The sequence below is a fragment of the Ochotona princeps genome, chromosome 1 (assembly GCF_030435755.1).
Source record: "Ochotona princeps isolate mOchPri1 chromosome 1, mOchPri1.hap1, whole genome shotgun sequence".
NCBI lineage: Eukaryota > Metazoa > Chordata > Mammalia > Lagomorpha > Ochotonidae > Ochotona > Ochotona princeps.
The window spans coordinates 99163482-99175546 of NC_080832.1; the positions used below are offsets into that span (position 1 = coordinate 99163482).

At 35.6% G+C, this 12065-nt stretch overlaps 1 protein-coding gene across 1 annotated transcript in view; it reads right to left on the reverse strand.

Moving 5' to 3' along the window:
* TFAP2D (transcription factor AP-2 delta) overlaps window positions 1-12065 on the reverse strand; it is a 59947-nt gene that overhangs the window by 20928 nt on the left and 26954 nt on the right. The window contains exon 5 of the mRNA XM_036494065.2: window positions 6118-6259. Coding sequence (XP_036349958.1) covers window positions 6118-6259 — 142 coding nt within the window. The remainder of the gene's footprint in view (window positions 1-6117; window positions 6260-12065) is intronic.

Genomic DNA, 12065 nt, shown 5'->3' on the forward strand with positions numbered 1-12065 from the left:
TTCAGAACAATGGAAAATCCAGATGAAATAATGACAAGCAACAATTTCTTCTTTAAAAATTAAGTGTGATTTTGCAGGGCATCTCTGTAAATCAGATTAATTATAGCTTCAGAGCCAGGAGTCCTTTTTTCCCCGAAACTGTATTATAATTCAGAATCTTTTGGACTAATTTTATATTTAATATTTAGAACATAAAATCAGTTACTTATAATTTTAGTACACTAGCTTCACAAAGAATGTTACGTTTCATGTAAACTGATTTCTTGAGAAAAGTTTCCCCTAGGGTAGTTTTCTGCTGCCTTCATTGCAGCTAAGCAATTATGATTTTGAGCCATTGTTTTCAGTTTAATTACAGCATTGCCATGCGTGTTGAGTAACAGGAAGTCCTGTGATGAAGTCAAAATGACAGAAGTCTATACAAGCAGCACAGGGAAACTTTTATTTTAAGCAGCAAAACCCATTAAATGAATGCACTAGTTTGTAGTATAGAACAGAGTGCCAAGAACTGACCCAATGCATCATTGTCTGAAGTAAAGTTGCTCCATACCCATGACTATTTTCTGTCTGATTTTACACCAGGCAATTAAAGCAGGTCACAATATAACTGAAAATTATTATAAATGGAGCCAAAGACAAGCACAAAAGTGTGAAATTATCTCAAGTACAGGCCCAACAATGATTTCTATTGAGGCACTCGTGCCATTAACAACCGAATACTAAAACGTTACAAAATATATTGAACTACAAATAATGTATCGCTGAGCAGAAGTCATTGGAGGGGTGAACAGTTAGCATAGCAGTGAAGACACTGGTTAAGACACCCATGACCCACATCAAACTGCCTGGGTTCAATACTGACCTTTATCTCCCGACTCCAGCTTCCTGCCAATGAGGACCCTGGGAAGCAGCAGTGAGGGCTCAAGTGGCTGGGTCCCTGTCATCCACATGGAGATTGAGACTGAGCTCTCAGCTTCTGGCTTCTCGCCCAACCCAGTCCCATATGTTGTGAACCAGAGTATGATAGTTCCTGCTCTTTCTTTCTCTCGTTATATTTCTGCTTCTCAAATCAATTAAATCATTGGAGATTTACATACAAGTAAAATTAATCAGTTGTCTAAAATGTCAAAGATATAACTTTTTCTTGAGAATAAACCTCTGGTTTATTTCCAGTGTTCAAATATTGTGTCATTTCATAGAATTTGCTTTATACATTTTTACATAGCAAACATGGAAGGAAGCAAAGGGAAAAACAAAACTGAGTCCTAATCACCTAAACAAAACAGTTTCCTCCAAATCTCTTTATGTTTTGACTGAGTTTCTGAAGTATAGTCTTAAATGCCACACTTTTTACAACAATGTCTTTTACCTTCTCTGAAAATTGTTGTGCTGAATCTGTCACTGTTTCTGTCTTCAAGGAGACTTGGCTGGCTCTCATTGTCCTATATTTTAATGAGTTCAACTTCAACTAAGTATTTGATACCATTTAGTGAGGACATTATCATCTGTTGTACTTTGTATTATTCAATAATTAGATGCACTATCATTTATTTTTATTTTGGGAAATTTCTAATGAAATGTTGTTTTATTTCTGTGTATTGAAAAAGTAAGGAAAGAGGGAATGCTTCCATGCACTGGTTCACTCCTTACATGTCCACAAAAGATGGAGCCAAAGCTAGGAGCCAGGAGCTTCATCTGGGTATCCCATATAGATGGCAGGGACCCAAGTATTTGAGATATATTCTACTATCTCTTAGGATGTGCTATATCTGGAAGATGAATTGAAAGCAGAGGTGGGATTAACTCTAAGACATTATGGTATGAGACAAGCGTGTCCCAAACTGTAGCTCAACTTAGTGTGTCACCAAACACAACCCTCTAGCTAAAATTTTAATGTGATCTCATGTTATTTATAAAATCACTAATGTGTACTACTGTGTGGTATACTGTATAATTTGTTCTCACAAAGAAAGATTTAAATTGTTTTATGACCAAACTTTCTATTAAAATAAAACTTAAAATAATGTAGTTCTTGGGATGATACTGGAATTGTTGGGGAATTGAATAAACTAGTTTATAAGTTGCTAAATCAATTTTGTTCCTGGGCAAATGAAACTGAAAATTGGTGAGGAAGTGAGAAAAAAGCGTATTGGGGAAAAATTAACAAAGGCTGAACAATTTAATTCTGCCTTATATGAAGCCATATCAGTAGTTTTAGAATTTTCAACCTTTGATATTTAATTCTGCTGCTTAGCTCATTGACTTAGGATAGCTTCCAGACTTAGAAACACATGACAATCATGTTCATTCCCTTTAGTCAATTATCAACACTCCATCACAATTGTTTATGGAATGCAATTGTTATTTTATGACTAGTTTTAGTCTTATTTAAATTTTCATTTGCAAAGCTGTAATAAGAAACACTTAGATTTCAAAATAAAATCTAATTGTGAATTATGTAACATAAATCTCAGATGAAACATACACGCTAACTTCATCACCTATGTCAGTGTCCTGAAGATGTAACTTTTTGGATGGTGTCTACATTTCTGTTTCTCCTTTGATGATTCATTTACATTTTAATTATTTTGCTTTACCTTAATGAACATCAAATATTAAATATATTTAGTTCTACATTGAACAAAGAGGCTAACATGTATTTTATATTAACCAAATAAACAAATGGCTTGTATATTTTTAGAATTCAGAATTTTTTCTGGTTTTATTCTTTATTCTAAGCAATGATTGAAATTACACTGAAACATCTGGGTAATCAACAAAATATTGGTAATAAAGAGAAATTAGGAAACTACCAGACCTAATGAGTGCTTCATATAATTGCATGTTTGATAATATATTCAAAAACAAAAGAATCTTTTATCCAGTGAGGTAAAAAAGGACTATGAAGGCCAATCCGACAGTGTAGATAAGCAATATTTTTGTTCAAAGATTTATGAGAAAAATGAGCTGAATATAATGTGTTGAATAGCCATGCAGGCTAATTAATATGAACTTTCAGCATTTTAACTAATGAAAATATTTCAATGTTTTTCCACTGATGGAAAATTAGAAACTGTGCCTCCTGCACATTGGGCAGGTTATTCCTACACACCCATTAATTGACTCCTTATTTTGATTATGCTGTTTGCTTACTATAGCTGCATGACCTCAGATTCCTTAATTTTTTTCATGTTGTGTCATTATGATGGAACACGCATATGTCATAAAAACAAAAAAAAACTTATACAGGTTGTAGTCTAATGTCTAGGTGTTTATAGGCTGTTTACTGTTTTGTAAAATAAGCTCATTGGAAGGCTAAGCTCTTTTCTTTTTTAAGGATTAATGGCCTGCAAATGCAAGCCATACACAAATGAATTCAAATTAAATGATACGTTCTTGCATATTTTATGAAATCAGAGTTAAAAATTGTACCCAGAATATTGCACATGTCTTGGATCCCAGGAGAAAACAAAATACTTCCACCTGGTTGAATCCAGTACTCTAAAACATACGTCTGAGGCTAACTTTGACAAAGATAGAACTATTTCTCTTACTCTGTGAAAACAAAAATTTCAGAATCAACTTGAGTTTACTCAGAGACTCTTAAACTCTTAAACAGTAACGGGAACTTCATTGGACTAGGGGATTAAAGTCTTAGACTATGTATAATGAAATCACAACCAGGTAACTTAAAGGTTGAAAATACAAAGACCCCTTATTGTGGGATAACAGAATCATCCAAGTGTACCACCTGGACACAGATACTGGGAAAACTGAGTGAACCTACCAGCCACAATGTTACTGTACTTTGGGAAAGCTTTGGGTGTGTTACCTTTCAGTACTGTATAATTCTCTTGATCTGTAATGAATCTTTATCTTTCTCCTGAGGTTAAAGTTTCAAACTAACTAACTTGATGCGTTTTTAGTTCCTTCTACAGAAACTGAAACATGTCTGATGAAGATCCCTCTGGGTACTGACAGAAAGACTGCACACAAAATAGAAACAAAGACTCCCAGCAGATAACCTACAGAAGAGATTCATATTTAAGCCTTTTCGCAAGCCAGTTTCCAGGAGCTTCCACAGCACAAACCTTAATCTCCAAAATTTAAGTCACCTGCCATAATCACTTTCATTTCCTGTCTAATTCTTCACTCTCTACTTTTCTTCCCTTTATCTCATTTTTCCTATTTCCCCCATGCCATTAATCATAATTTTCTCTTTTTTTTGGGGGGGGGGGAGTGAGATAGTCTACTAGTGTTCTTAGATTGGTACCTAAATGTAATTCAAAACCCAAACAGACACAGCCACAAACACTACACAGACACCAAATGTGTTGAAGAAGCTTGTTGAGTCATAGGTATTCAATATAGCTCTAATTCTGAAGGAAAAAAAAGAAGGACATTTAGCTTCCAAAATTAGAACAGAGAAGCATTCAGGTTTTATGCACTAGAAACCACTTTGAAAGTTAGCCAGCATCATTAAATAATTATTTTTAATCAGTTTCTCAAAAGTCACATTTATACTACTATTTACTTTATGCTTTCTCCTAAAACATGTCCCCTCCACAAGAAATGAGGAGACAGGCATTTGGTGCGGTAGCACTGGGACACATTGCATGTCAGAGTGTCTTGGTTCAAGCTTTGTTTCTATTTCCACTTCCAGTTTCCAGCTAATGTGTATCCTGGCAGGTAGCAATACCTGAAAGCCTGAGACCAGTGGGTGACCCAGACTGAGCCATGATCCTTGCTTTTAGTCTTGTGCAGCCCCTGCTGCTATAGTCATTTGAGCCAGTAACCCAATGGTTGGGAGATCTCTGCTGTCAATCTCTCTTTCAAATCAATAAAAATAAATTTACTGCTTAATTTAAAAATAGAGTAATAAATGATCATTTTAAAAACCTCCATGAGTACTAAAATTTGAATATAGAAGTAGCAAAGCATTTAAGATTATTAATAGCTTTTATGCAATAATAGCTTATTTCAGTGTGGAGATTATGATAATAACTAGCTTCCTCTGAGAGGCCTTTCTCTATAACTTAGGAAAATAACTTTCATGCTGAGCCTGGCATGGTAACCTAGTGGTTGGAATCCTTTCCTTGCATGCTCCAGAATCCCATGTGGGTGCTGGTTTGTGTCCTGGCAGCTCCACTTTCCATCCAGTTCCCTGCTTGTGGCCTTGGAAAGTGGTGGACCCTTAGGACTCTGCACCCGTAATGGAGACCCAGGAGCAGTGCCTGGTTCCTGGCTCAGAGCTTAGCTCCAGCAGTTGCGGCCACTTGGGGAGTGAACCAGCAGATGGGAGATCTTTCTCTGTCTCTCCTCACAGTAAAGCTGACTTTCCAATAAAAATAAATAAATCTTAAAACAAGAAAGTAATTTTCATGGATGCTGTGCTTATAGCGTTACTGACATTTTACATAGTTAAGAGGTAGTTCTTCCTTAAATTCTCAAAAAGCATCTAGATTGAGGGAATTTTTTAAGTCATCTAATGTATGTTTCCCCTCACTATACAGATACATTTGCCTTAACATTATTTTCCTCACTATTTTACTTAAACTTAGTGTGATTTTCAGGAGTCTTCACATTGGTTGTGCCTTTTAAAAAATTCAATATCAATTTGATAGGCTGAGGTGTGCAGAGCTGATTAGTTTAGTTACACACAGGAGAAGATGACGCGTTGATGGTGACCTTTATTTCCAGAATCTTCTCTACACATTTGTGTCCTCCTCACCTGTCATCACATTCCTCCGTCATTCATAGTGCCTTGAAATTTTTATCCTCATTTGTTAAGGCACAGTGATTCCCTTAGTATATACTACAGAATAGCCAAGGGCATATTGGCCTAGTCAACATTTCCTACATATGTGTTTCTTTTGTGATTTCTGTGAGCTCAGGGAATGTTTTCCGAAAAACTTTAATCAGTTTCCACGATGTCTCTCCGAAAGTGATCAAGAGCTATCTGTATGTCTTACCATGGGTACAGAGGGGTGGAAATCCTTGTTCAACATATTGGAATCCCGGTTCTGCTGGAAAGCTGGTGATTTCCATACCTGCTCCCCTCACTCAAAGAAAACGGGAAAACTGAGGGTGAGACACACAGTGCCTCCCTCTTTTGCTTACTTGGTGGCTAGGATCATCTTTTTTCTTGCTGTCTGTTCTTTCTGTTCCATATGCTGTCTGGCAAGATGTTCTCCTACTGCTTTGGCTGGAAACTCTGTTTCACAAGTGTAGCCAAAATCCCGAGCCAAGTGCAAAGCTTCCCCTGTTGGCAGACAACACAAGTAAGTTTCTGAACAATATCAAACCCTCATGACAGCAGTCTCTCACACTTTCCTCAACCCTACTCCTGCTCCTGCTCAGATGGACCATGCTTCCAATTCACTGTGTCAGTAGGAGAGAAAGGACTTTTGGAGAGGGTGTGCTGAAGCTGGGAGAGGAGAACCAAGGAACAGAGGAGCAGCTTAGCAGGCAGGAGAGGGAACAACTGAAGGCAAAAGAAAAAAAAAACCAGAATTACAGTCCAGGAGTTTTGATTATGATTGTATTCTGACCCTGAAACAGACTTCCAAAATCCTACACATTAATTCAGTGGGGAGAAAGCTCCTTGTGTCATTTTGCTACCACTCAATCTAGCACCTATTCTCAATGGATCTGAAGTAGTCAGGTATCGTTTCCATGAGATCTGTGGAAGCATCTGATAACAGAACCAAATAACTGTTTTTTTTTTTAATTTTTCTTTCTCATGGTACAGTTTCAGCGGCTTAGGGATTTCCCCTTCCACGCTCCCAATTCTCCTGATGTTGTAGGTAGAGACAATGACAGAAAATCCAGCATTGTATAATCAAGACACATTTAACGGTTTCACTGGGAGTTCTTTCATCAGGGAGTAGAGTGGAACCAAGTAACTTTTCAAAGAAGTTGGAGCACTTGGGTAGGCAATCAAGTTACCTGTATCAATATCACAATGCTATGTTGTTGAGAGTGTGTTGTGTGATTATAGAACCAACATTTTCAGGCTTATGGAAGGCTTCTGAACACCACAGTGATATAATTTGTGTAAAAGTCTGTTACAACATTGTGTACCTGCTAAAGTATACTATACTTGATCTTAGCCAAAAGGCTGAGAAGTGATTACTTGGTCAGCTATAATACAATCCAAAATAACTGTAGCCTGTCAGAAAACCTAAAACAAATCAATTTTCAAGAAATGGAATAAAAACAGCTTATCACTGGAATTGAAATTCAGTGGTGGAAATCAATCTGGAAAACAGAAGTTAATGTTCTTGAAGTTTAATCAAACTAAATCTTACCTGACTATTAAACTACTGTTTAAATAATCAAGTTTTCTCTCTCTCCCTAATATCCTTCTCCATCCCTTTCTCTCTCGCCTTGTCTCTCTGCCTTTCAAATGATTTAAATAAAGAAGCACCTGCTTTGTACTGATGCAGTAGTGATGCCATCAGTTATTGTACTGTAAATGTCAAGTGAGGAATAGAGATCAGGTATTTTCTAGAGTTTCAAAGAGGAAAGTATGCTAATCATGAAGGAATAACATGATAACCACATATACAATAACATTTAAAAACAATCTTGATGACCAAATCATATGAAGTTAGTAAAAGATTAAGATGCGGTAGATTTGATCCTGCATTAATTTCACAGACTATTTCATAAGTTAATACTGGGGAGAAATAGTGTACTTAATAGTATAGAGAAAAAGAAATGCATGTTTATAAATGTGAAAATAATACATAAAATAGACAAGTTTGTATCAATGAAAATTTTTCATAAAAGATACTGTTTTCTAGAAAAAGTAAATATAATTGTTTCACATTGGAAATTCATACTTGTAAATAATGATAAAGAAAGCAATAACCTTGGAAAATAGGAAGATAATTTAGGATACCATAAAGCTGATAGAAGATAACCCCAAGAGTAATTTTTAAGAATTTTTTGCCTTTCTTACAACAAAAATTTCCCCCCAAAAGTGGCAAATCAATTTTGGTGACTTCTTAAATAATCAAATGAGAAATTTCAAACATTTAGCAAATGTGAACAAATTATATTTAGCACAAACCCACATTCTTAATACAAGGGAGCATCAAAACATTCATGTAAAATTCACATTTTCTTTTAATTCCCCTTTTTACAAATAATTTGAATTACCATCATATTATACTACACTTGTTATTAATTTTTCTAGATCTCTAAGCCTCCACTCATCATTTATCTATAATACATTTGATGTATCTCAGAGTACATTATAGATCTTAGCATGCACGTCCCTAAATCCTATAGTAAGCATATTGTTAACAGGGGTTCAATATTTTCTTGGAGTTGCTTTTCTCAAAGAACTTCTATCTCAAAGATTTGCCCTAACTCATATTAAGAAAAAAGAGGGAACAAATCTAACAATTCTATATTGATAGTTTATGCATATAATATATAGCTAATAGTGAAATAACAAACTGATGGGATGTTTACAAAAGCAAATTCAGATAATAGAAAGTTTTATTGTGATTAATAAGCATTATTAGTGAACATCTTCATTTGAAGTTTCAATAGCTATGAACATTAGACAGCATAAAATTTAGACTTGCAGTTATGCACGAATATTTAATTTTACTATGTTAAGAGACATTAGCATTGCCATTTGCCTTTTTAAAAATCTATTTGTTTTATGCCATAACCATTTATCTCACACTCAATTCCTATTTCGGGCTTTGGAAGAAGAGTCTAATTTAATATATAGAGATTACAATGAAGTGAGCATGTGAGCATGTGGGACAGAGAATGTTTTAGAAATCAGTTGATGAACCCTATGTACCCTCTTCATATTTAAAATGAGCAGTTGCCGCAGGTCTTCCTCTGAGATTTTTAAGATTTTTGTGTTCATGAAGTACATAACGTTCCCCGCTCTTGACTTTGAATAAGGAGTTGAAATAGCTAAATAGAAAGGGTTTCTATCAAATTAGTTAAAATACTCCTAGTTTAATGAAGGACCATAGCTTTGGCTAACACCAGAACACACATACACATATGCATATACACATCTGTATACATACATGTATACACATATATGTGTGTATATATACATGTACACACACACACATATATATATATATATATATATAGATAGATAGATAGATAGATCTCAGAAAGCATAAAAGCTCTCCCAACCATCAATCTACTCAAATTCTCACAATAGCAGGCTGCAGAAGGGACAGGCAGAAGTCCAGAGCCCAGAGCGCAAGCCAGGCCTCCGATCCGATGGTGTTGCAGGAACCCAGACATTTCAGGCATCACCTATTGCCTGTTGCCTCTCACATCAGCAGGAAATTGGATTTGGGAATATGGTTAAATATTGAAACTAACCACTACTATATGAATGTGGATGTGGCAACTACTATCATACTGCTAGGCCAAAAGTCCACGAAATAATATTTTTAAAGCGTTTATTATCATCAATTTATCCCGGTAAACAATAAGGAAAGAAAATCTGTGTATATAAGGTAAACAAAAACAGCATTAAAGACATTGAAATGCCATACAGCATAGTCACTTCCAGAAAAGTGAGAAAAGGGAGATTATTCAAGACATTTCAAACTTGGAGATTAAAAATATTTTAAAGCTTGACCTATAGAATAATACATGTTACCAGAGGATAAGCTTTTTGCAGGTTTAGCAGTCAACATTATCTTATAGGGCAGGTATATTGCAAAGTGAGTTAAATTATAGCTTAGGCTGCCTTATCCCTTATCAGAGTGCCTATTTGAGGGCTAGCTATTCTCTACTTCCTGTGCAGGCAGGATGCAATGGCTCATGTACAGTGGAATTCTAGCCTCCTGATTTCAGCCTAGCACAGCCCTGGCTGTTACAGCTATTAGGATAGTAACACAGCAGGAACAATCTTGATCTCTCTCACTGTGTGTTTGTCTTTCTATTCCTTTCAAACAGTATTTTTTTTTAAAGAATCAAACAGTATCTTGCAACCAACATAATATTTGTAGTGTTGTCTTTGTATAACAAGCTGACTTATGTCTATTAATATAGCTGTGTATTAAAGTGTTGCATATAAAAATACTGCATATTCTAGTATATATTTCTTCAACCATTTGTGCAACAGTAGGGTAAGTGACGACTACATACGTGAAGGTGGCAACATGACTCTAAAATTTTGTGAAAACCTGATTCTCAAGGTTCGGCCCATTTTATGCAAAGCTTTCACCGTTTGGTGGTTTTGAAACAGTTTGAGTGGAACAGCTGCTATTTACATTTACACTGACAGTCAGAACCTTCCTTCCTGTATGCTGTTTACTGCTTTCCACTGCTTGCCATGTAACATTGTTACAGGATGTATAGCAATGCTACATCAAAAGAGGTGGCAAGGGAAGAGACTCTCATATACAGAGAAAATGTGTACATCATGCCTCCAGAGGTTTGTGTGTCAGGACGAAAGAATGGCTGAACAAATGGATCTGTGAATTAAAATAAACAGAAACACTGACACATCCTTAGTTAAATGCTGTATAGCTGCTGTATAGCATATAACAACAGATTTAAAGAAATGAAAGTTTTAAGATCAGAAAGGCATAGAAATAAGACTCTAGAAGATTTAGCTGATTTATGAAAAATAAGTACTGATGACCTCTGTCTGCACGGTGGCATAATATCTCAACATGAATGCAAAGCAAGTTCAGGGCCCATGTTGACAAAAGCAAAGCAGTGATGATCCAAAATATTTCATCTTCAACTCCCATAATAGCAAATTCAGTTGTTTTTGCCTCAATGTTTGGTGAAAGATGATGTTGGAAGCCTAACGTCCAAGACTCGTTCGTTTTCTCTCTCATTCACATTTGCGGAGCAGCCTTGAGCTCTTCCTATATTTCAATGTATTTTGTCACTCAGCCATTTACCTCCTACAACAATGACTTTTTTTTAGCACTACTGAAGCAGAACATTAATAAATACATAAATTTTATCTCATGACATTTCAGGAATTATATACATTAGAAGGAAGATGTATTGAGAGAGGAAAGTTAGTACTTAAGAATGAATATTTTACATGCAAGACTTTAAATTAGTACTTTAAGAATGTATATCCTAAGTGCATGTATTAATCATGCAGCTTTCAAAAAAGTAGAAATCATTGAGGGGTATTTAATTTTTCAGTAATATTAGCAGTAAGTGATGACTTACATTAAAGGACTGCCTTAATAAGCAGGCAGAAGTTAATTTCTGAACAAGAGATAATTTGCTTCATGGTTGTTGGAAATTAACAGTCTGCATTTCATGGCAAATAATAAACAATTAAGGGAATTTTTTATTTAAAACCCTGCTTAACTAAAAATCACTGATGTTGCCCTGAAGTAAAAATTTAGTGGAAAATGTTTTCTGAAAAAAAATTGATTGCACGTTGTGCTCACATTGAGTTCCTGCATTGCTCAAAAGAAGCACCACTACATGCACTTTTAAAAGAGAGAATACATATACTTCATTTTTAAACCCTTATAACCCCATAAAAGAGATTGTCTTGGAGCTCGTGTTGTGGTGTTGTGAGTTAAGGTGCCAACTGCCACACTGGCATCCCCTGTGGGTGCTGATTTGAGTCCTGGAGATTTGAGTCTGAGGGTCTTCACTCCTGTTTCAGTACCTGGGAAAGCAGCAGAAAATTTCTCCAGTGCTTGGGTCCGTGCACCCCAGGTGGGAGACCTGGACCAAACTTCTGGATCCTGGTTTTGGCTTGGCTCAACGCTGACTTCTGTGACTGTTTGGGGTGAGAACCGGAAGATGCAAGATCTCTCTGTTCCTCTCTCTCTCTCTCTGTACTTCTGACTTTCAAATAAATAAGATAAATATTAAAAAGGAGATTTTGCTACCTTTAACATTATTGCATTATAGGAAAAATGTATTTTAGTTAACTAAATATAAGCATTCAACACTAATTTGTGTTTTTTTAAAGGTGAATCACTTATGTATTCGGAAGAGAAACCAGAGTGTTAATATGTATTAAACAGCACTTCTAAGTTGTTATTTGATAGATAAGTGTTACCAAATATAACTATAGA